Below are 23,655 nucleotides of genomic sequence, written 5' to 3' on the forward strand. Positions count from 1 at the left end.
TCACCTGGAGATCTCTTGAGTGATGAGTGTCTGGGTGTAGGTACTGCTCTGGGAAGACCCAGCTCTTCCCTCCTCAGAGAGCCCGGGCACGTGGATTTTCTTTTTGCTTTGCAGAGGGCTCAGGTATAAGATCACAGCCACGTTCCCTGTGACGAGGCTTCATGCGTGGCTGTGCTCTACCCAGTAGTCCACTGCTGTCTAACTGAGCAGTCTTCCCAGCGTACAGCCCTGGGCTGCTCGTTCATCTGGAGCAAGGGGAAGAGGCTTGGATCCCTGACATTGAGACCTCTGAGGATGAGGAACCGGTGAGACCCCTCCTGAGGCTGTGGGCGAGGAAGAGGAAGCGGTGGAAAAGCTGCCGAGATGCGGCAAGTTCCTCCGGCTCCAACTCATCCTACTCAGGTAAGGGGCTTGTTTTCCCCCCTGAGCTGGGGACACCCACTGGGACACGTCCCCATGCCAGGCATCGCTCCAGGCCACCAGCAAGCAGGACTCCAGTCCCATACTGGAAACGGGTGGAGTTGGGAGAAGGGGGTGCAGGCGTGCAAGGCTGTAAGAACCTTTTGAGCATTGGCACCCAGAAATACCTAATAACTCTCCTGAGAGAGGTGGGCTGCTGCTTCTGGATCAGCTTGGCTGGGTAGGATGAGGCATGACAGCACTTCTTGGTGAAGCTTCTCTCCATCCTTCCTGCAAGCCCCCTCCCCTGAATGTTGAGGCTGGTGGTGAATTCCCTCCTTTTTATGGTTCTCCTCCAGGGAAAAAAATATGTGGGATCCTGTCCTTCATTCTTCTGTCTTTGTTCCCACTTCTCCCAGACACTTCTCCATGGTTCTTCTGGTTTCTCTCCCTCTGTCCTGGCAGGTGATGGGTTGACAAGTGAAACGGAGGACAGTTCACAAGAGGAAGAGGGAGAGTGGGTGGAGCTGCGTGGTGAGGCCATGAGGAATCCCAAAGATGGCATCTCCCTGGGTTACGAGCACCACAAGAGCCACTCAGGACAGAGATCGGCTTCCTCCAGCCACAATGGGAAGAAGCATCCACACAAGAGCCCATCGAGGATAGAGCTAGGGCAGCACAAGCATGCGTGCAGGAAGTGTGGGAAGAGCTACAGCCGTGGCTCATCCCTCAACCGGCACCAGAGGGTCCATGTGGGGGAGAAACCCTTCACGTGCTGCAAGTGTGGGAGAAGTTTTGTGTGCAGCTCCAGCCTCAAAGACCACCTGAAAAACCCCTGCCAGGAGAAACCCTACAAGTGTCCCAAGTGCGAGAAGCGCTTTGTGTCCAGCAGGTCTCTCCAGAAGCATTGCAAGCTCCACCACGAGAGCAACGTGTACCAGTGCTCCGACTGCGGGAAAAACCTCACTTCCAACTCTGCTCTTCTCATCCACCGCAGGATACACACTGGCGAAAGGCCCTACAAGTGCCCCGAGTGTGGGAAGAGCTTCATGGCCAACAAGTCGCTCAGCAAGCACCGCAAGAGCCACACAGAGGATGGGATCTTTGTCTGTCCAGACTGCGGGAAAAAACTCACTTCCAACTCAACCCTCATCATCCACCGGCGCATACACACAGGTGAGAGGCCCTACGAGTGCCCCGAGTGTGGGAAGCGCTTCATGGCCAACAAGTCACTCAGCAAGCATCGCAAGAGCCACCTGGAGGAGGGGACCTATAAATGTCCCCAGTGCAGGGAAATCTTTGCAAAGAACTCAGCCTACGTAGCCCATCTCAGGACCCACCAGGGACAGCCCCCTTATCCCTGCTCTGACTGCGGGGAAGCCTTCTTTGAAAGCTCGGCATTCAACCGACACCGGAAAAAGCACTTGGTAGGGAAACCCTATCAGTGTCCTGACTGCGGAATGGGCTTCACTGTACCCTCAGCCCTCCTCCTCCACCAGAAAAGCCACGTGGGGCCCAGGCCCCACGTCTGCTCCGACTGCGGGAAAGCCTTTCGGGAAACCACGACCCTCCGCAGGCACCAGCGCATCCACACAGGTGAGAAGCCCTACCAATGCTCGTACTGCGAGAAAAGCTTTCGGGCCAGCTCCACCCTCATCATCCACCAGAGGATCCACACCGGGGAGAAACCCTACAAATGCACCAAATGCACCAAGTGCTTCATGTCCAGCTCTTCCCTCATGAAGCACCTGCGGACGCACCTCCGGAAGGAGCTGCACAGTGAGTGAGTTGGTTTGGCCCAGCCCTTTCTTGGGGGCTTCTGGGTCTCCATCCCCACGACATCGCAGCTCCTCCACATCCCATCCATCCTAGAACTTGAGTTTCGCTGCTGCTTGTGCCTTCAACTCTGAGAATAACTTTTACTGTTCCTCCCAAACAACCCTCTGAAGATGATTTGTGTGAATTGAGGAGGACCAGGCATGCAGCTGTTGGTCATGGCACAGCTTCTCGTAGTGCTTAGGGAAAGTGGTGGTCAGTCAGTCCCAGGCCCTGGGATGGCTTTGGGGATGGTGAGAGCCCAGTGGGATGGAGGACAATTGGGTTAGGGGATGGTAGGACAGCAGTGGGATGGAGGGTTGTGAGGTTTGGGGATGGTGAGAGCCCAGTGGAATGGAGGATGATGGAGTTTTGGAGATGTTGGGACCCCACTGGGATGAAGGTGGATGGGGTTTGTGGCGGTGAATCTCCACTGGAATGGAGGACAATGGAATTTTGGGAGATGGGACCCTGCTGGGAGGAAGGAGGATGGGTTTGGGGATGGTAGGGTCTCAGTAGGATAAGGGATGAGGGTTTTTTGGGATGTTTAGACCCCACGTGGATGGAGATGGATGATGGGGTTTGGAAACCACTTCTATTGGATGCAGTGTCTTCCAAACACATTTCCTTCCCCAGTTTCCCCACTGTGTCTGCTCTTGATTTTAATGCAGCGATGTTTAAAATAAACCCCAAAGAATTTGGCTCAAGAGCGTCAGCTTGTTTGTCATGCTTGCTTTAAAAGGAGGTGCCATAAAGTGGAACTGGTTTTCTGGGAACACGTTTGCTATTGATTGCTGAGGGTTGGAGGACGCTAGGGAGGCCCCATGGCTCCTGCATGCCCATCTCATGAAGAATTTGGGCACTGGGAAGTGAAACATGACGGCAGCAGTATGGGTGCTGAGGCACAGAGGTGGCTTGCAAGGACCTCAGGGACAGCTTCAAAGCTGAGGCCAACTGCTGCCTCTGCTTGGAGGACTTCCAAGAGCTCGTGATACCCCCTGTGGGCACAGCCTGTGCAGAGCCTGTGTGATGGGAGGCTGGAAGCTCTTTGGGTGCCCCCAGGACAGGACAATGACCCAGCTGGGACAAGTGCACCCAGGTTCCAGCTGGGGAGCCGCGGGGAGCTGGAGCTTAGGTTCCTCCTGGCTCTTGACTCCCAGGACCAACACCAAGGAGATGGTCTGCTGCAAGACGCCTTCCCAGGCAGCAAAGCCTCAGGACAGAAAGCACCCAGGAAATGTCACTGCCAGACTCCATTTCCTGTGCAAAACTTTATTTGCCACAGGCCTGCTACTGTTGCGTGTTGCAGGGGTGTGCTCCAGACAAGGGAACAAAGAGCCCCCACAGGATGCTCATGCTCAGCACCAGGCACAGAGCAAAGATCAGCCACAAACTAGGAGGCAAAGGTGGCCTGCAATGGCTAGCAGCACACGGTGACCACATCCCTTGCACTGGGGGTCTGCAAGCAGAGGGGAGAGGAGCGTGGAGAGCTGCTGCAGCCCCTGTGCTGCTTGCTGGGGCTCAGAGGCAGGTTGAAGCCCATGGGTGCCAGCAGGGCTTGTGCCCCAGCACAGGATCCCTGTGCAGGGCAGAGCCCAGGGGCTGCAAGGGGCCTGGCCCCTGCTTGCAGCATCCCAGCCCTCCTCCAGCTGCAGGGAGGAACACGGGGCAGCCCCTGGCCCAAGGAACCTCATTCCTGTGCTGCTCCTGCAGGACCAAGAAGAGGTGATGCAGGAGTGGCTGGAGAAGAGCAGGAGCCCCCCAGGGCTAGGAACAGAGTCTGGGGGGTGCTGTCCCTCAGGCACAGCTGAATTCCCTGTGTCCACAACAGGAACCAGGGACGGATGCTCTCCCCATTGAAGGAGGCTGCTGTGAAAGTGAAGATCTCGACCCAATTGTCAGCGTTGATAAAAGACACCTGCTGCTGGGTACAGTCCAGACAGACCCAGATCCTCGTGGGGACAGGGGACAGGGACAAGGGGGTGCGAGGAGATGTGAGAGACATGAGCTGCCCCTCATCATACTGCACAGCCCAGATCCCTCCTTCAGGGCTCATGTTGAGCAAACCCTTCCTCTTCACAGATGCCCTGGCCACCCCCACAGCCCAACAAGAATACTCTACCCCCTCCCCCTCCACCTCCACCTCCCACCAGTGCCTCCCCTCTCTGAACTCCTCATGGCCTAGCACGCAGCACCGACAGTCAAATCTCTCCGGTGTGTCAGGAACCTGCTGCCATTCACTTTCCCATCTCACACTGCTGAAGGCCTCTGACAGGACAAGCCCACGATGAGCTGTGTCCGGATCCAGGGTCACCTTCACTGCAGGTACAGAAGGAGCCAGGCCATCAGGGGCAGAGCTCAGCCCTGGGCAGGGCTTCCCCAGCTCAGGGCCAGGAGCTGCCCCACGGGGCACAAGATGGGGCACCTCTTGGCTCCTGAACATGCCCCTGCAAGGGCAGGAGAAGCACTGCAGAGGGCAACCCAGTGCACACCTACCTGTATTTTGAGGCAGAAGACACCTTCTCCATGCTGGAATGAGAGGGGAGACCAGGTCACAGCCCACGGCCAGTGTCCAGTGGGTGTGGGCAGAGTGAGGGTCCAGCCCTGGGCTGCTCTGTCCCAGCTGCCCACCCTCCCCTGCACATTTCCTTAGTGTTTCCCTGGGGCCCAAGTGCAGTGACACTCACCCAGCTCTGCAGCATGTTTCTCTGAAAAGGAAAATAAGAGCAATGCATTGATGAGAGGAGTCAGGTTCTCATCAAGTGGCTGCTACAAAGCAAAGACCCTCAATTCCTTCAGTCTGGAGTGGGAGGGTGGGGGGGTGGAATAGAGAGTCTCACCCAGTATTACAGCTTTTTCCTCTGGAAAAGAAAAGTGTAAGGAATGCATGATCAGAGGGAACATCCATTGTCTATACTGCAAATTCTTTCAGTTTAGGGATGGACACTCACCTATCTCTGCAGCTTGTTCCACTGGAAAAGAAAAAGAAAGAGAAAAACAATGTATGGTCAGAGGGGAGTATGCCCATGGGAAGACACCAAATGCCTTCTCTTTGGATAAGAAGACTTACCCAGCTTTGCATCCTTTTTCGCTGCTACAGAAAAGCAAAAGGAATGAATGGTCAGAGTGGAGAGACTTTCACCCCATTGCTGCTTCCATGGCTAAACCCCAAAATTTTTGCTCTCATGCATGGGCACAGACCACCTTGCTGCCCGACTTGTAGCAACCAGACCAACAAGGACCGAGGCCCAGCATTTTGCAAGACTTGTAGCATTAAGAACAGACACTTGTGCAGCTCTCTGCACCGTGCCACCAAAACACAAGTGGAAGTGAATGGGGACAGGCGGAGGATGTCCCTGTCCCCGAACCATCAGTGCAGAGCGGGGCAGCCCTGCAGCTCGCTCCCCATCCCCACCTTGATCCCCATTCCTTTCAGCCATCCCGGCTGTGTCTGGTGCCCAGGGCAGCCCCAGCCCCAGCACTCCCCACTCCCCCGTCAGCCTCCAGCTGCTCCTCCAGCACCCCCAAGCCACCAGCACACAAGCCCCCAGAGCCCACCCAGCCCAGTCCCTCCCGCAGGGACACCACTTCCCTGGGGCTGGGGCAGGGACTGCAAGGACTCACCCAGCTCTCGGCTCTGTGCCGCTGAAAAGCAAAGGCGGAGGAACAGGAGGTCAGCAGAGCAGCTTGGTTGCTCGGTGGGAACATCTGCAGGGGGTCTGGGCCTTCCCACCAGCCCCACACTGCAGCCATGCTCCCCATCCTCCCACCCAAGGCCCCTTGCCTTCTCCCCTGCCTTCGTTGCACAAGGCAGAGGCCCAAGAGGATCCTAAGGCCTTTGGGATTCCCAGGAGAACATTCCCTTCCTCCCCCTATGCACCTCCCTGGGCCAAGGCTCAGCCCTGTTCCAGACCCACGCGGGTCCCTGCAGAACACCTCCCTCCGCTCCATCCCTGCGCTGCCAGCTTACCTTTCTTTAGAAAGAGATAAACACCGAGGCCAATGGACACAGACAAAAGCACGAGGACCAGAGCCAGAGCCACCATCCAGGGTTGGGCGTTGTGGAAGAAGGGAGCTGAGAAAAAGCACCAGGAAAAGGGCTCTGTTTCCATGCCCGCGGGTGGAAAAGCAAGATGCAGACTTCTCCCGGTTCAGGACGAGTGCAAGGGCCAGGAACACCTCACCCTGGCTGTGCTGTTTGTACCTGCAATGTGCAGGGAAAATTTCCTCTCCTGCTGGAGGCGGCTGCTCCTGACAACGCAGGACAAGGGCCCCTCCACGCTCCCGGTCACGATGACGGCACCTTCAATTTCAAAGAGCCCCTCCTGGTCCTGGGAATGTGTCTCGGAGACCGAGGGCAGGTGCTGCCCGCGAGCATCCCTCCACAGCAGCTGCGGCAGCGGGTACCAGCCGGCCGATCGACACAGCACCCGGACGCCTCCGGCCTCGTAGCCCCCCAGGGAGAGGTGGGGGTCAGTGCCTGTGGCTGGGGGAAGAGCCCGCGGCTGGGGCTTGACTTGGGGAGGGATTCAGTTCCAAGGCAAAGACCCCATCTGCTCCCATGCCAGACACAGCCCAGCCCAGCCATGGCCCCAGAGGCTCAGGGTCCGGACGCTCCATGCACCCACTCTCACCCCTAAACCACACCTATTGTTGGCACAGCTGAAGGCACTGCTCAGCAGCCTGTGCCCAGAGCCCACACAATATCATGGGGATGGAGTTCAAAGAGGTCCCTGAGACTGAATAAAACAATTGCATCCATGCAGCTTTTTCTCAATAAAAAGCCTCCAAGGGCATAGGTGTGCTCTGCTGGACAAGTGCTCACTGACAGAGGAGAAGCCCCATCAGACTCTACTTTCTGAAAAGCCTCGTAGATGGCCATGAGGATGCAACAGGGTCCTGGGTGGGACACACAAACCCAGGGACACCTGCACCATCCCCCGGCAGCATCACTCCAGCCACTAACCTGACAGCTCTAGCTCCACAATAGCTTCGTCATAAGCATCAACATTTTTCACAGTGCAGACATACTGGCCATCATCAGAGGGTCTCAGCCCCGTGATTCGCAAGTCCAGGCTTCCAGCAGAGAGACCATCTCTGGCCAACTCTGTCCTCCCAGCATATGCCCCCATCTGCTCCCCGTACAGGTCCTCTCCATTGCGGTAGTGGTGCACTGTCTCAGAGAACTCATCCCGGATCCACCTGACATCCAAGGTGCGAGCATCCCGTTGAGGGGACAAGTGGCAGGGCAGCACGACATCCTGCCCCACGGTGGCAGTGACAGGGTGGCCTGGTCCCACCACTCTGAGCTGGGCTGGGCAATGGAGAAGGGCACAGAGAGGCAGTGAGATTTTGCCATTGTAAATTTAGGGGCAGTGAGTGACAAAGGGCGAGCTGTGTGAGAGTTGGTGCGTGCTGCGTCCCCCGTGTCCCATGGGAAACCACTGGGAAAACAGGAGAGGGAGAGGGAGGACGTGCAGGAGAAGGAGGTGTGCTGGGAGTGGGAGCCCTCTGCAGCATTTGGGCAGGTGAAGAAGAGCCAGAATGGGCAGCCAAGGCAGCACCCGTACTGCGTGAAAGAAACAAAGTAAAAGTGAAACCAAGCCGGGGCTGATCTGTGGGCTCGGGATCCCTCTGCTCCGTGGCCACTCCCCTGCCCTATGTCAGCACTTCTGCCAGGCCCACGGGGGAGAGCCCCCAGCAGCCCCACAGGATCCTACCTGAGCCCAGCCGGAGGAGGAGCAGAGTGACGAGGGAAATCAGGAGGCCCCTGGCATGGCCGGTGAGGTTGGGGTGGCCGCAGCCCCAGGGGAGCCCCATCTGTGCTGCAGCGGGAGCAGGAGCTGGGGGCAGAAGTAGGGGCAGAAGTGAGAGGGGACCGAGGGGCTGCAGGCACTGCAGGCGGGTGGGGAAGGAGTCCCCTTGGGCCCGGGCACAAGGAGCCACAGCTAGCAGCGCCTTGGGCAGGGCGCAGAGCCTGTGCTTATCATGGGGTGGGGGACACAGCAGACAGCCCCCAGGGGTTCTTCTCAAGGGAGCCCCACCGAGAGAGAGGTCTCTCACCACACCCAGCCAAGCTGCAGGAAACACAGGGGTATGCCAAAATTCCCCAAATCTTACGCAGTTCCGGACAACAGTAAAACTCTGGGAGGAGCTCGGACACTTGGGGGATGGGAGCAAGAGGCTCCAGAGCAGAGCGGGATCAGAGGCTGCAGGGAAAGTGGCGCAGCTGGGTGCTGAGACAGGGAACAAGGGAAAGCATGGCGATTTTGCAGGTTTTAGCTAACCCAGGGACTATGTTGTATATCAACCTCAAGGACAGGACTGAGGTAGGGAGTACGAGGACAGGATGACTCTAAAAGACTGAGACAGGGAACAAGGTAAAGTGTGTTGACTACTTCTTAGCTAACACAATTGTGTGTTAACCACAAGGAGAGGGCAATCCCAAAGATAAGGGAGTAAAAGACTGCATGCATAGATAATGGAACCAGCAAGAACTGTCTTGGATTGCTGAAGTCCGTAAATAAAAGGAAGTTTAGCAGCGAGGAAGACTTCTGTCCTTCATCAAAAGACCACCAGAGTACGCTGGACGACCACCCGAGGACTCTAGCGTGCATGCGAATAGGGATGGGAACCTATGTTAATGATTCTCCAGAGACCTGATGAATATGTAAGAGACTTTTGGGAAATGAAATGAATATGTATATATCCCATCAATATAAACACCCTGGCAGTAACCCTTGGTGTGCAAGCTACGAGGAGCGATCCCCTTGCACCCAGCACTGCAATAAACATACTTGCTTTATAACTCTTCAGGAGTTGTGAAGTTTGTTTTCTGCACCTCAGTGCTGACCGTTGGGCTGCCCCCCTTTGCCCAGAGTGGTGAGGGCGAAGAACCAGCCCCACTCCCCAGCTCTGCCCATCCCAGAGGAGGAAGAAATGGGCAGACCATTCACCCTCTGGAAAGAGAAGCCGTGTTGCAGCAGGGTGGGGGCTTGGGCATGGAAATGGCTTCCAAAGACAGGAGGGACAGCTTCTGCATTCAGCCAGGATGATGACATGGATGACCTTCTGTTCTTTAAGGAACTAAGGCACGCCTCTGGATCTGCTGCCCTCGTCCCTATGGGGAAAGATTCAAATGGCCAAAGCTCAATTTGAGTTGAAGCTTGACAGTACTGTGGGGGACAATAAAAAGGATTTTTCAAAAATACCTAAACAGGAGAAGTAGGACCGGAGAAGCCATTGGTCCGTCACTTGACAGGGAACGGCATGGAGCTGCCACAGGGGAGGCTCAGGCTGGCTGTTCAGAAAATGTTCTTCCCTGAGAGGGTGGTTGGGCACTGGAACAGGCTCCCCAGGGACATGGCCATGGCCCTGGGCCTACCGCAGCTCAAGGAGCATTTGGAGAAGGCTCTCAGGGAAAGGGTCTGATTTTTGGTAGGTACTTTGTGGAGCCAGAAAACGGAGTCAATAGTCCTGTTGGGTCCCTACTGATTTGGGCTATTCTGTGATTCATGGCTGAAGCCTGAGACCACCTGCTCCCTCTGCCTGGAGGACATCCAAGAGCTGGTGATGCCCCCCTATGAGCACAGCTTCTGCAGAGCCTGTGTAATGGGAGGCTGGAAGCTCTTTGGGTGCCCCCAGGACAGGGCAATGACCCAGATGGGACAAGTGGGTCCCAGGCATCAGCTGGGGAACCGGGGGCAGCTGGAGCTTAGGTTCCTCCTGGCTCTGACTCCCAGGACTAACACCAAGGAGATGGTCTGCTGCAAGACGCCTTCCCAGGCAGCAAAGCCTCAGGACAGAAAGCACCCAGGAAATGCCACTGCCAGACTCCATCTTCCTGTGCAAAACTTTATTTGCCGCAGTGCTGCTGCTACTGTGCCTTGATGTGCTCCAGAGGAGGGAACAAAGAGCCCCCACAAGCTGCTCATGCTCAGCACCAGGCACAGAGCAAAGATCAACCCCGAACTAGGAGGCAAAGGTGGCCTGCAATGGCTGGCAGCACACGGTGACCACATCCCTTGCACTGGGGTTCTGCAAGCAGTGCAAGCAGACGGGAGAGGAGCGTGGAGAGCTGCTGCAGCCCTTGTGCTGCCCTCTGGGGCTCAGAGGCAAGGTGAGACTCGCAGATGCCAGCAGAGCTTGTGCCCCGGCACTGGAGCAGCGGGGAGGAACGTGGGGCAGCCTCTGGCCCCACTGCTCCTCATTCCTGTGCTGCTGCTGGAGGACCAAGGAGAGGTGATGCAGGAGTGGCTGGAGAAGGGCAGGAGCCCCCCAGGGCTGGGGACAGGGTCTGGGGGGTGCTGTCCCTCAGGCACAGCTGAATTCCCGGCATTTCCAGCAAAAACCAGGGGCGGATGCTCTCCCCATTGAAGGAGGCTGCTGTGAATGTGAAGATCTCCACCCCATTGTCAGCGTTGATAAAAGACACCTGCTGCTGGGTACAGTCCAGACAGACCCAGATCCTCGTGGGGTTTTGGGACATGGAGAAGTAGGTGCGAGGAGATGTAAGAGACACGAGATCTCCTTCATTGTACTGAATAGCCCAGATCCCTTCTTTGGGGCATATGCTGATCCCTTTCTTCCTCTCCACAGAAGCCCTGGCCACCCCCACAGCCCACCAAGAACATTTTCGGTGCTCCCCCTTGACCTCCACCACCCAGCAGTGCCTCCCCTCTCTGAACTCCTCACGGCCCAGCACGCAGCACCAACGGTCAAATCTCTCCTGGCTGTCAGGCACCTGCTGCCATTCACTTTCCCATCTCACACTGCTGAAGGCCTCTGAGAAGATGAGCCGTGGATGAGCCGTGCGCGGATCCAGGGTCACCTTCACTGCAGGGACAGAAGGAGCCAGGCCATCAGGGGCAGAGCTCAGCCCTGGGCAGGCTTTCCCCAGCTCGGGGCCAGGAGCTGCCCCATGGGGCACGAGATGGGGCACCTCTTGGCTCCTGAACATGCCCCTGCAAGGGCAGGAGAAGCACTGCAGAGGGCAACCCAATGCACACCTACCTCTATTATGAGGCAGCAGAAACCTTCTCCATGCTGGAATGAGAGGGGAGAGCTGGTCACAGCGCATGGCCGGTGCCCAGTGGGTGTGGGCAGGGTGAGGGTCCAGCCCTGGGCTGCTCTGTCCCAGCTGCCCACCCTCCCCTGCACATCACCATGGCATTGCCCTGGGGCCCAAGCCGGGGACACTCACCCAGCTCTGCAGCTTGCTCCACTAGAAAAAGGAAAAAAAAAAAGCAAGGCATGATGAGAGGGGACAGCTCAACTGGACCCCAAACTGCTTTGGTTTTTATAGGGAGACTCACCCAACTTTGCATCTTTTTCCTCTGCAAAACAAGAGTAAAAGCAACTCATGATGAAAAGAGAAAACTTCTCTTTTCGCATTTCTTCCTTAATACAGACCCATTTATTTTATTTTATTTTATTTTATTTTATTTTATTTTATTTTATTTTATTCTAAATATCAGGAGGGACACTCACCCAGCTCTGCAGCTTGTTTCTCTGGAAAAGTGAAAAAACAAGGCATGGTGAGAGGGGACAGCTTCTGATCCCATGGCTGGACCTCCATTTTTTTTTCAGTTTGGGGAGGGATACTCACCCAGCTCTGCAGCTTGCTCCACTAGAAAAAAGAAAAGAAAAGCAAGGCATGATGAGAGGGGACAGCTCAACTGGACCCCAAACTGCTTTGGTTTTTATAGGGAGACTCACCCAGCTTTGCATCTTTTTCCTCTGAAAAACAAGAGTAAAAGCAACTCATGATGAAAAGAGAAAACTTCTCTCTTCACCTTTTTTCCTTAATACAGAGCATTTTATTTTATTTTATTTTATTTTATTTTATTTTATTTTATTTTATTTTTATTATTTCATTTCATTTCATTTCATTTTATTTATTTAAAATTTCAGAAGGGACACTCACCCAGCTCTGCAGCTTGTTTCTCTGGAAAAGTGAAAAAACAAGGCATGATGAGAGGGGAGAGCTCAACCAGACCCCAAATTGCTTTGGTTTTTATAGGGAGACTCACCCAGCTTTGCATCTTGTTCCTCTGCAAAACAAGAGTAAAACAACTCATGATGAAAAGAGAAAACTTCTCTTTTCACATTTCTTCCTTAATACAGAGCCTTTTATTTTATTTTATTTTATTTTATTTTATTTTATTTTATTTTATTTTATTTATTATTTTATTTTAAATTTCAGGAGGGACACTCACCAAGCTCTGCAGCTTGTTTCTCTGGAAAAGTGAAAAAACAAGGCATGATGAGAGGGGACAGCTCAACTGGACCCCAAACTGCTTTGGTTTTTATAGGGAGACTCACCCAGCTTTGCATCTTTTTCCTCTGAAAAACAAGAGTAAAAGCAACTCATGATGAAAAGAGAAAACTTCTCTCTTCACCTTTCTTCCTTAATACAGAGCATTTTATTTTATTTTATTTTATTTTATTTTATTTTATTTTATTTTATTTTAATTATTTTTAATTCCAGGAGGGACACTCACCAAGCTCTGTAGCTTGTGCAGCTGCAAGAGAAGGAGAAAAGCAACGGATGATGAGAGGGGATAGCTACTCATACCAGGGCTACTAACAAGGGTAAGCTCAAATTTCTTCAGGCTGGAGAAGACTCACCCAGCATTTCCGCTTTTTCCTCTGGAAAAGAAAAGCAAAAGCAATGCATGATCAGAGGAGAAAACCCATCTCATGGCTAGACCCTAAATGCATTTCAATAGGAGATGGAGACTCACCAAGCTGTTCAGCTTGTTCCGATGGAAAAGGAAAACAAGAGCAATGCGTGATGAGAAGGGAGAGCTGCTCAGCCCATGGCTGCTCCCAAGGGAAGACACCAAATCTTTGGTTATGTGAAGGGAGACTTACCCTGCTCTGCATCTTTTTTCACTGGAAAAGGAAAGTAAAAGCAATGCATGATCAGAGGTTACTGCTTCTCATCTCATGGTGGCTCCAAAGGGAAGACACCAAAATCTATACAGTGTACAATGGGCACAGACCACCTTGCTCCCAGACTGGGAGGGACCAGACCAACAGTCAACCAGACCAGGTTCTGAGCAAGGCTCGTGTACATAGAGCAGTAAGGGCAGACACTTGTGCAGCTCTCTGCACCGTGCCACCAAAACACAAGTGGAAGTGAATGGGGACGGGTGGAGGATGTCCCTGTCCCAGAAGCGTCAGTGCAGAGCGGGGCAGCCCCGCAGCTCACTCCCCGTCCCCACATTGATCCCCGTTCCTTTCAGCCATCCCGGCTGTGTCCTATGCCCAGGGCAGCCCCAACCCCAGCACTCCCCACTCCCCCGTCAGGCTCCAGCTGCTCCTCCAGCACCCCCGAGCCACCAGCACACAAGCCCCCACAGCCAACCCAGCCCAGTCCCTCCCGCAGGGACACCACTTCCCCAGGGGCTGGGGGCAGGGACTGCAAGGACTCACCCAGCTCTCGGCTCTGTGCCGCTGAAAAGCAAAGGCGGAGGAACAGGAGGTCAGCAGAGCAGCTTGGTTGCTCGGTGGGAACATCTGCAGGGGGTCTGGGCCTTCCCACCAGCCCCACACTGCAGCCATGCTCCCCATCCTCCCACCCAAGGCCCCTTGCCTTCTCCCCTGCCTTCGTTGCCCAAGGCAGAGGCCCAAGAGGATCCTAAGGCCTTTGGGATCCCCAGGAAAACTTTCGCTTCCTCCTCCTACGCACCTCCCTGGGCAGGGCTCAGCCCCGCTCCAGACCCACATGGGTCCCTGCAGAACACCTCCCTCCGCTCCATCCCTGCACTGCCAGCTTACCTTTCTTCAGAAAGAGATAAACACCGAGGCCAATGGACACAGCCAAAAGCACGAGGACCAGAGCCAGAGCCACTATCAAGGGCTGGGCGTTGTGGAAGAAGGGAGCTGAGAAAAGGCACAAGGAAAAGGGCTGCGTTTCCATTCCAGTGGGTGGGAAAGCAAAACCCAGACTTCTCCCAGCTCAGGACAAGTGCAGGGGCCAGGAACACCTCACCCTGGCTGCGCTACTCGTACCTGCGATGTGCAGGGAAAATTTCCGCTCCTGCTGGAGGCGGCTGCTCCTGACCACGCAAGACAAGGGCCCCTCCATGCTCCTGGTCACGATGACGGCGCCTTCGATTTCAAAGAGCCCCTCCTGGTCCTGGGAATGTGACTGGGAGACCGAGGGCAGATGCTGCCCGCGAGCATCCCTCCACAGCAGCTGCGGCAGCGGGTACCAGCCGGCCGATCGACACAGCACCCGGACGCCTCTGGCCTCGTAGCCCCCCAGGGAGAGGTGGGGGTCAGCGCCTGTGGCTGGGGGAAGAGCCCGCGGCTGAGGCTTGACTTGGGGAGGGATTCATTTCAAGGCAAAGACCCCATCTGCTCCCATGCCAGACACAGCCCAGCCCAACCACGGCCCCAGGGGCTCTGGGATCAGGCGCGTCACAAACCCACCCTCACCCGCAGACCACTACTGATGGTTCTGGAACCAGAGAGCAGGGCTGCACAACGCCAGTGGACCCAAATCCCCCATAAAACCCAGGTGCCGAGCTCCAGCACCTCCAGGGAGTGTCTCTGCACCAAGCAGTGCTGGTTCAAGAAGCCCCGAGACTTTCTGATAATGTCTCAGGTCTCCAAGAGCACAAAAATCAAAAGCAAGCAGAGGTCCAGCTGCTCAGAGGTCTCTTCCCTGCTACAGGCGCTGTGTTTGGTCCCCTCGTTGGCACAGCTGAAGGATCTGCTCAGCAGCCTGTGTCCAGTACCCTCAGAACATCATTGGGATTGGGTTCAAAGAGGCCATTGAAAATGAATAGAACAATCTCATCTGTGTAGCTCTCTCTCAATAAATAACCTGCAGGGGCACAGATGTGCTCCTTGCTGGACAAGTGCTCACAGACAGAGGAGGAGATGCCCCATCAGACTCAACTGTTTGAAAAGCCTCATAGATGGCCATGAGGATGGAACAGGGGCCTGGGTGGGACACACAAACCCAGGGACACCTGCACCATCCCCTGGCAGCATCACCCCAGCCACTAACCTGACACCTCCAGGTCCACAATGGCTTCGTTATAAGCATCAGCATCTTCCACACTGCAAACATACCGGCCATCATCAGAGGGTCTCAGCCCCATTATTCGCAAGTCCAGGCTTCCAGCAGAGAGACCATCTCTGGCCAACTCTGTCCTCCCAGCATATGCCTCCATTTGCTGCCTGTACAGGTCCTCTCCATTGCGGTAGTGGTGCACTGTCTCAGAGATATGGTCCCGGATCCACCTGACATCCAAGGTGCGAGCATCCCGTCGAGGGGACAAGTGGCAGGGCAGCACGACATCCTGCCCCACAATGGCAGTGACAGGGTGGCCTGGTCCCTCCACTCTGAGCTGGGCTGGGCAATGGAGAAGGGCACAGAGAGGTGGTGAGATTTTGCCATTGTAAATTTAGGGCAGTGCGTGAGAAAGGGCGAGTTGTGCGTGAGTTGGTGCATGCTGCATCCCCCGTGTCCCATTGGAAAACACTGGGGAAACAGGAGGGAGAGGGAGGACGTGCAGGAGAAGGAGGTGTGCTGGGAGTGGGAGCCCTCCCTGCAGCATTCAGGCAGGTGAAGAAGAGCCAGAATGGGCAGCCAAGGCAGCGCCCATATTGCGTGAAAGAGCCAAAGAGAAAGCGAAACCCAGCGGGGGCCGAGCTGTGGTCTCAGGTCCCCCCTGTCCCATGGCTGCTCCCCTGCCCCATGGCAGCACGTCTGCCAGGCCCAGGGGGGAGAGCCCCCAAGCAGCCCTGCAGGATCCTACCTGAGCCCAGCCGGAGGAGAAGCAGAGTGACGAGAGAAGTCAGGAGACCCCTGGCATGGCCGGTGAGGCTGGGGCAGCCGCAGCCCCAGGGGAGCCCCATCTGTGCTGCAGCGGGAGCAGGAGCTGGGGGCAGAAGCTGGAATAGAAGAGAGAGGGGACCGAGGGTCTGCAGGCACCACAGGCGGGTGGGGAAGCAGTCCCCTTGGGCCGGGGCACAAGGAGCCACAGCCAGCAGCGCCTTGGGCAGGGCGCAGAGCCTGTGCTTATCACAGGCTGGGGGACACAGCAGGCAGCCCCCAGGGGTTCTTCTCCAAGGGAGCCCCACCGAGAGAGAGGTCTCTCACCACACCCAGCAGAGCTGCAGAAAGCACAAGGCTACACCCAACTTCCCCAACCTTTGCCCAGTTCCTGCCTGCAATAACCCTCTGGGAGGAGCTCTGACCCTGGGGCAATGGGGACAAGTGTCTGGGGAGCTCTGCAGGGCTGGCACCACCATCCCACAGCAGCTGGGTGCCCAGCCCAGAGCCTTCAGCAAGCACAAGGGTCTTGTCCGCAAAATGTTCTCTCCAGGCCGCCAGGGAAAGCCAGTGTCTGAGCTCGTTCATCTCCACCCATCTGAAGAGGAATCAAACAGTGAGCAATGGGACAATGTGGAGAGATGGCAGAGCAGAGCTGAGTGCTGAGGCTGCAGGGAATGGAGCGCAGCTGGGTGCCGAGCCCGGAGGTGCCACCCTTTGCCCAGGGTGCTGAAGGCAAGGAGTCAGCCCCGCTCTGGGCTTAAGTCAAGCAGGTGCAGGAGAGGGTTGGCCCAGAGGGGCAGGATCTTCTTCTCGAGCTTAGGTGGATAAGGAAAGTTTATATGTGCTGGAAGAGAGGTCAGGCAACATGGGAGGACTACAGAGATGCTGTTTGCCTTTGCAGGCAGGAAATTCAAAGCTCAAATTGCATTGAACCAGGACAGTACTGTGAGGGGCATTAAAAAGGACTTTTAAAAATATGTTAGGAGCAAAAGGAGGATCAGAGAAAGTATTGGTCTTGATTAGGATGGTCACCTCACAAATAGGGACACAGACAAAGGTGAGACTTTTAATGCCTTCTTCGCCTCTTTCATCAACACCTATGGTGGGCTCTGGGAATGCGTGAAGAACACCTGAGGGACAACACGGTCACTGCTCACAGCATACATGGGTTTGTGAGGGGAAGGTCCTGTTCAGTTAAATTCATTTCATTTTAGGACAAGGTCAACCTCTTAGTTCACCCAGGGGAGCCAGCATAGGTGCTCTTTTTGGATTTCAGTAAAGATTTCTGCATGGTTTCTGACTATCCATCTGGACCTAATACCCAGCACAGAGACAGGTAAGTGCACAATATGATGGGTGAACAATTGGCTGACGGGTCAGGCTCTGAGGGTGCTGGTAAATGGGGTGACATCAGGCTGGCGGCCAGTCACGAGTGGGGCTCTGCAGGGCTCCATTTTGGGGCCAGGTCTCCTCAGTGGTCCCACAAATGACCTGGATGCGGGACGGGAAGGAAACCTGAGTGAGTTTGTGGCTGACACTGAACTGGGAGGAGCTGCTGACTCTGTCGAGGGTGGAGAGGCCTTGCAGAGGGATCTGGCCAAAGGGGAGAGCTGGGCAGCCTGTGGGAAGCTTAACAAGAGCAAGTGCCGGGCCCTGTCCCTGGGCAGGGGCAGCCCCAGCTGTACGTACAGCATGGGGGCCGAGAGGCTGGAGAGCAGCCTCCAGAACAGGAGCTGGGGGTTGTGGCTGACGGCCAGTTGGTTGTGAGCCAGCAGCGGGCCCTGGCAGCCCAAAGGGCCAAGCGTGCCCTGGGGTGCCTCAGGCATGGCACTGCTGGCTGGCCGAGGGAAGTGATCGTCCTGCTCTGCTCGGCCTGCTGCAGCCTCGCCTCGAGCACTGCGTGCAGCTGTGGGCACCACAGCATACGAAGGGCGTGAAACTGTGTGAGAGCCTCCAAGGGAGGGCTACGAGGACAGCAAAGGCTCTGCAGGGCAAGGGGTGTGAGGAGCGGCTGAAGGCGCTTGGCTTGTTGAGCCTAAAGTAGAGGAGACGCAGGGGAGGCCTTGCGGTTGCCCACAGCTTCCTGATGAGGGGAGTGGAGGGGCAGGTGCCGGTCTCTGCTCTCTGGGGCCAGCGACAGGGCCCGAGGGAATGGCATGGAGCTGCCACAGGGGAGGCTCAGGCTGGCTGTTCAAAAAAGGTTCTTCACCAAGAGGGTGGTTGGGCACAGGAACAGACTCCCCAGTGATGTGGCCCCAGCCCCAAGCCTGCTGCTGCTCAAGGAGCGTTCGGAGAGGGCTCTCTGTCACAGGGTCTGATTTTTGGGTGGTCTTTGTGGGGCCAGGAGATGGACTCGATGGTCCCGTTGGGTCCCTTCCAACTGGGGCTATTCTGTGATTCTGTGACCTAGGGCTGAAGGCTGAGACCACCTTGGAGGTCTTCCAGGAGGACTTCCAGGAGCCGGTGATGCCTCCTGTGTGCACAGCCTGTGCAGAGCCTGTGTGATGGGAGGCTGGAAACTCTTTGGGTGCCCCCAGGACAGGGCAATGACCCAGCTGGGACAAGTGGGTTCCAGGCACCAGCTGGGGAATCGGGGGCAGCTGGAGCTTAGGTTCCTCCTGGCTCTGACTCCCAGGACCAACACCAAGGAGATGGTCTGCTGCAAGACGCCTTCCCAGGCAGCAAAGCCTCAGGACAGAAAGCACCCAGGAAATGCCACTGCCAGACTCCATCTTCCTGTGCAAAACTTTATTTACCACAGGCCTGCTGCTGCTGTGCCTTGATGTGCTCCAGACAAGGGAACAAAGAGCCCCCACAGTCTACTTATGCTCAGCACCAGGCACAGAGCAAAGATCAACCCCGAACTAGGAGGCAAAGGTGGACTGCAATGGCCGGCAGCACACGGTGACCATATCCCTTGCACTGGGGTCTGCAAGCAGTGCAAGCAGAGGGGAGAGGAGCGTGGAGAGCTGCTGCAGTCCCTGTGCTGCCCGCTGGGGCTCAGAGGCAGGGTGAGACCCGCGGGTGCCAGCAGGACTTGTGCCCCAGCACAGGAGCCCCGTGAAGGGTAGAGACCAGGGGCTGCAAGAGGCCTGGCCCCTGCTTGCAGCATCCCAGCCCTCCTCCAGCAGCAGGGAGGTACGCGGGGCAGCCCCTGGCCCAAGGAACCTCATTCCTGTGCTGCTCCTGCAGGACCAAGGAGAGGTGATGCAGGAGTGGCTGGAGAAGGGCAGGAGCCCCCCAGGGCTGGGGACAGGGTCTGGGGGGTGCAGTCCCTCAGGCACAGCTGAATTCCCTGTGTCCCCAGCCAGAACCAGGGGCGGATGCTCTCCCCATTGAAGGAGGCTGCTGTGAATGTGAAGATCTCCACCCCATTGTCAGCGCTGATAAAAGACACCTGCCCCTGGGTACAGTCAAGACAGACCCAGATCCTCGTGGGGACAGGGGACAGGGACAAGGGGGTGGGAGGAGATGTGAGAGACATGAGCTGCCCAAAATTGTACTGCACAGCCCATATCCCTTTTTCTGGTCTCCTATTAATCCTCCCCTTCCTCTCCACAGAAGCCCTGGCCACCCCTACAGCCCACCGTGAATACTTTAGACTCTCTCCCTCCACCTCCACCAACCAGCAGTGCCTCCCCTCTCCGAATTCCTCACGGCCCAGCAAGCACAACCGAACATCAAATCTCTATGGTGTGTCAGGAACCTGCTGCTTTTCGGTTTCCCGTCTCACTGCCCTGTGATCCTCCGACAGGACGAGCCATGGATGAGCCGTGCGCGGATCCAGGGTTACCTTCACTGCAGGGACAGAAGGAGCCAGGCCATCAGGGGCAGAGCTCAGCCCTGCGCAGGCTTTCCCAAGCTCGGGGCCAGGAGCTGCCCCACGGGGCAGGAGATGGGGCACCTCTTGGCTCCTGAACATGCCCCAGCAAGGGCAGGAGAAGCACCACAGAGGGCGACCCAATGCACACCTACCTGGATTTTGAGGCAGCAGAAACCTTCTCCATGCTAGAAGGAGAGGGGAGAGCTGGTCACAGCCCACGGCTGGTGCCCAGTGGGTGTGGTCAGGGTGAGGGTCCAGCCCTGGGCTGCTCTGTCCCAGCTGCCCACCCTCCCCTGCACATCGCCTTGGCGTTGCCCTGGGGCCCAAACACGGGGACACTCACCCAGCTCTCCTGCTTTTTCCTCTGGGAAGGAAAAAGGGAAAAGCAAGGCATATTGAGAGGGGGGAGCTCCTCATGCCATGGCTGGACACCAAACTCTTTTGTTGTGCTGCAGGATACTCACTCAGCTCTGCATCTTTTTTCTCTGCAAAACAAAAGCAAAAACTATGCATTATGGAAAGGGACATCTTCCCATCCCACAGCTCCCACTGGTAGTCCCGAAGTTCCTGTATTTGAGGGAAGGACACTCACCCAGCTCTCTAGCTTGTTCATCTGGAAAAAAAGAAAAAAGAGAGAAGCAACGCACGATGAGAGGGGACAGCAGCTCATCCCAGGGTGATTCTTTCCAAGGGAAACCCGAATTTCTTCCATTTGGAGAGGGAGACTCACCCAGCCTTTCAGCATTTTCCTCTGAAAAGAAAGCCAAAATCAATGCACAATCAGAGGGGAAAACTCATCTCATGGCTAGACCATGAATGCTTTTGGATACGAAATGGACACTCACCAAACTGGTCAGCTTGTTCCGCTGGAAAAGGAAGAGAAGAGAAGAAAGCATGTTGAGAAGGGCCAGCTACTAACCCTTCGTTGCTCCCACGGGAAGACACCAACTCTTTGGGTTTATGAAGGGAGGCTTACCCAGCTTTGCATCTTTTTTCACTGGAAAAGGAAAGCAAAAGCAACACGTGAGGTTACTGCTTCTCATGCCATGGCTCCTCCCATAGCTAGACAGCAAATTCTTTACAGTAAGAAGCGGTAAAAGACCACCTTTCTCCCAGATTGGGAGGGACCGGACTAACAGGGAGCAAGACCCAGCTTTGATCGAGGCTCGTGCACGTGGAGCAGTAAGGACAGACACTTGTGCAGCTCTCTGCACAGTGCCACCAAACAAACAAGTGGAAGTGAATGGGGACGGGTGGAGGATGTCCCTGTCCCGGAAGCGTCAGTGCAGAGCGGGGCAGCCAAGCAGCTCGCTCCCCGTCCCCACCTTGATCCCCGTTCCTTTCAGCCATCCCGGCCATGTCCCGTGCCCAGGGCAGCCCCAGCCCCAGCACTCCCCAGTCCCGCATCAGGGTGAGGGTCCAGCCCTGGGCTTCTCTGTCCCAGCTGCCCACCCTCCCCTGCACATCGCCTTGGCGTTGCCCTGGGGCCCAAGCACAGGGACACTCACTCAACTCTCCTGCTTGTTCCTCTGGGAAGGAAAAAGAGAAAAGCAAGGCATATTGAGAGGGGGGAGCTCCTCATCCCGTGGCTAGACACCAGACTGTTTTGTTGTGCTGCAGGATACTCACTGAGCTCTGCATCTTTTTTCTCTGCAAAACAAAAGCAGAAACAGTGCATGATGGAAAGGGACAACTTCCCATCCCACAGCTCCCACTGGTAGAACCCAAATTCCTGTGTTTTGGGGAGGGACACTCACCCAGCTCTGCAGCTTGTTCCTCTGCAAAAGAAAAGTGAAAACATTTGGTGAGAGAGCACAGATTCTCACTCCAGGAGAAGAAATTTTCTTTGGGTTTGGGGACAGAGACTCACTCAATATTGCAGATTGCTGAACTGGAAATGAGAAGAAAAAAGGCATGATGAGAGAGAACAACTTCTAACCCCACTGCAATTCCCTAAATCCCTTCAGATGCTGAGGGAGACTTACCCAGCCTTGCATCTTTTACCCCTACAAAAGAAAGAGAAAAGCAATGGATGATCAGAGGGGAAAGCTTCTCATCCATAGCTCCCACTGGCAGACATCAAATTAGTTCAGTTTGGGGATGGACACTCACCCAGCTCTGCAGCCAGTTCCGCTGGAAAAGGAAAGCACAGGCAATGCATGATCAGAGGGGACAACTTCTCATCCCATGGCTGCTCCCATGGGAAGACCCCAAGTTCCTTCAGTTTGGGGAGGGACACTCACCCAGTCTTGTATCTTTTTGTGCTGGAAAGGAAAGGCAAAAGCAATGCATGGTCAAAGGGGACAGCTTCTCATCACACGCCTGCTCCCATGGCTATACCACCAAATTTATTGTTCTAGGAAGTGGCCAAATATAACTTTGCTCCCAAAGGGAGGGACCAGACTAATAGTCAGTGAAGTTCAGCTGTGAGCAAGGCTTGTGCAAGGAGAACAACTAGCATAGAAACTTGTGCAGCTTCCAGTACGATGCCACCAATGTGTAAACCGGAGTGAAGGGGGGACGGGTGGAGGACCTTCCTGTCCCGGAAGCGTCAGTGCAGAGCGGGGCAGCCCCGCAGCTCGCTCCCCGTCCCCACCTTGATCCCCATTCCTTTCAGCCATCCCGGCCGTGTCCCGTGCCCAGGGCAGCCCCAGCCCCAACAGTCCCCACTCCCCCTTCAGGGTGAGGGGCCAGCCCTGGGCTTCTCTGTCCCAGCTGCCCACCCTCCCCTGCACATTGCCTTGGCGTTGCCCTGGGGCCTAAGCACAGGGACACTCACCCAACTCAGTTGCTTGTTCCTCTGGGAAGGAAAAAGAGAAAAGCAAGGCATATTGAGAGGGGGGAGCTCCTCATCCCGTGGCTGGACACCAGGCTGTTTTGTTGTGTTGCAGGATACTCACTCAGCTCTGCATCTTTTTTCTCTGCAAAATAAAAGAAAAAGCAATGAATGATGGAAAGGGAGATCTTCCCATCCCACAGCTCCCACTGGAAGTCCCCTGATTCGTGTATTTGAGGGAAGGACACTCACCCAGCTCTCTAGCTTGTTCATCTGGAAAAAGAAAGAAAAAGAGAGAAAATCAAGGTATGTTGTGTGGGGAGAACTTCTCATCTGTACCCCAAACTGCTTTCTTTGTCTACAGTATACTCACCGAGTTTTACTTCTTTTTTCTCTGCAAAACAAAAACAAAAACAATGCATGATGGAAAGGGACATCTTCCCATCCCGGAGCTCCCACTGGAAGAATCCAAATTCCTTCATTTGGGGAAGGACACTCACCCAGCTCTGCAGCTTGTTCCTCTGGAAAGAAAGAAAAAAGAGAAAAGCAAGGCATATTGAGAGGGGGGAGGTCCTCATCCCATGGCTAGAACCAGACTGTTTTCTTGTGTTGCAGGATACTCACTCAGCTCTGCATCTTTTTTCTCTGCCAAACAAAAGCAAAAACAACGCATGATGGAAAGGGACAACTTCCCATCCCAGAGCTCACACTGGTAGTCCCCTAATTCCTATATTTGGGGGATGGACACTCACCCAGCTCTGCAGCTTGTTCCTCTGGAAAGAAAGAAAAAAGGAAAATAAAGGGAGAGAGAAAAGCAAGGAATGTTGAGAGGACAGAGCTTCTCATCCCATGGCTGTACCGCAAACTGCATTCTTTGGCTGCAGGATACTCACCGAGCTTTACTTCTTTATTCTCTGCAAAACAAAAGCAAAAACAATGCATGATGGAAGGGGACACCTTCCTGTCCCAGAGCTCCCACTGGTAAAACCCAAATTCCTGTGTTTTGGGGATGGACACTCACCCAGCTCTGCAGCCAGTTCCGCT

The 23,655-nt window shown here is 55.4% G+C and overlaps 3 protein-coding genes across 21 annotated transcripts in view; 1 reads left to right on the top strand and 2 right to left on the bottom strand.

Annotated features, from left to right (window-relative positions):
• LOC121062605 (zinc finger protein 420-like) overlaps positions 1 to 3,553 on the top strand; it is a 48,424-nt gene extending 44,871 nt beyond the window's left edge. The window contains exons 6-7 of the mRNA XM_040542694.1: positions 1,094 to 1,264; positions 1,328 to 3,553. Of these exons, the coding sequence (XP_040398628.1) occupies positions 1,094 to 1,264; positions 1,328 to 2,186 (1,030 nt within the window). The 3' untranslated portion in view covers positions 2,187 to 3,553. The remainder of the gene's footprint in view (positions 1 to 1,093; positions 1,265 to 1,327) is intronic.
• The window catches only part of LOC121062617 (butyrophilin subfamily 1 member A1-like), a 225,427-nt gene that overhangs the window by 194,951 nt on the left and 6,821 nt on the right, over positions 1 to 23,655 (bottom strand). The window contains exons 3-13 of one of the 18 annotated variants that reach the window (XM_040542737.1): positions 14,233 to 14,514; positions 13,999 to 14,103; positions 12,717 to 12,737; positions 12,538 to 12,558; positions 12,432 to 12,452; positions 11,932 to 11,952; positions 11,822 to 11,842; positions 11,704 to 11,724; positions 11,417 to 11,437; positions 11,227 to 11,259; positions 8,341 to 11,049 (exon numbers count right to left, since the gene is read on the bottom strand). In XM_040542737.1, the coding sequence (XP_040398671.1) occupies positions 10,421 to 11,049; positions 11,227 to 11,259; positions 11,417 to 11,437; positions 11,704 to 11,724; positions 11,822 to 11,842; positions 11,932 to 11,952; positions 12,432 to 12,452; positions 12,538 to 12,558; positions 12,717 to 12,737; positions 13,999 to 14,103; positions 14,233 to 14,514 (1,196 nt within the window). In that variant the 3' untranslated portion in view covers positions 8,341 to 10,420. Of the gene's footprint in view, positions 1 to 8,336; positions 11,050 to 11,226; positions 11,260 to 11,416; positions 11,438 to 11,703; positions 11,725 to 11,821; positions 11,843 to 11,931; positions 11,953 to 12,139; positions 12,161 to 12,431; positions 12,453 to 12,537; positions 12,559 to 12,716; positions 12,738 to 13,089; positions 13,111 to 13,653; positions 13,675 to 13,998; positions 14,104 to 14,232; positions 14,515 to 19,987; positions 20,021 to 23,655 lie in introns of those variants that run through there. The other 17 variants (XM_040542738.1, XM_040542739.1, XM_040542740.1 and 14 more) reach the window with 17 other exon arrangements.
• Positions 846 to 8,328, bottom strand: LOC121062623 (butyrophilin subfamily 1 member A1-like). Of its 2 annotated transcripts, none has more exons than XM_040542763.1 (12): positions 7,935 to 8,328; positions 7,181 to 7,528; positions 6,419 to 6,700; positions 6,185 to 6,289; positions 5,839 to 5,859; positions 5,285 to 5,305; positions 5,166 to 5,186; positions 5,055 to 5,075; positions 4,902 to 4,922; positions 4,711 to 4,743; positions 3,560 to 4,533; positions 846 to 857 (listed from the first exon to the last, which is right to left on the bottom strand). In XM_040542763.1, exons 1-11 carry the CDS (start codon positions 8,032 to 8,034, stop codon positions 3,905 to 3,907), a joined length of 1,602 nt encoding a protein of 533 aa, XP_040398697.1. In that variant the 5' UTR covers positions 8,035 to 8,328; the 3' UTR covers positions 846 to 857; positions 3,560 to 3,904. The 2 variants fall into 2 exon arrangements, with proteins under 2 accessions (XP_040398697.1, XP_040398696.1); XM_040542762.1 differs by having other exon boundaries at positions 5,285 to 5,308; positions 7,935 to 8,327.

The sequence above is a fragment of the Cygnus olor genome, chromosome 33 (assembly GCF_009769625.2).
Source record: "Cygnus olor isolate bCygOlo1 chromosome 33, bCygOlo1.pri.v2, whole genome shotgun sequence".
In the NCBI taxonomy this organism is placed as follows: domain Eukaryota; kingdom Metazoa; phylum Chordata; class Aves; order Anseriformes; family Anatidae; genus Cygnus; species Cygnus olor.

Bases quoted from the DNA above. Each gene is read 5' to 3' on its own strand.
- LOC121062623 (XM_040542762.1), bottom strand. From the start codon at position 8,034: ATGGGGCTCCCCTGGGGCTGCGGCCACCCCAACCTCACCGGCCATGCC. The intron at 7,529-7,934 runs GTAGGATCCTGT...TCCATTGCCCAG, and splicing joins CCTCCTCCGGCTGGGCTCAG to CCCAGCTCAGAGTGGTGGGA. The intron at 5,309-5,838 runs GTGAGTCCTTGC...GCTTTTCTGTAG, and splicing joins GGCACAGAGCCGAGAGCTGG to CAGCGAAAAAGGATGCAAAG.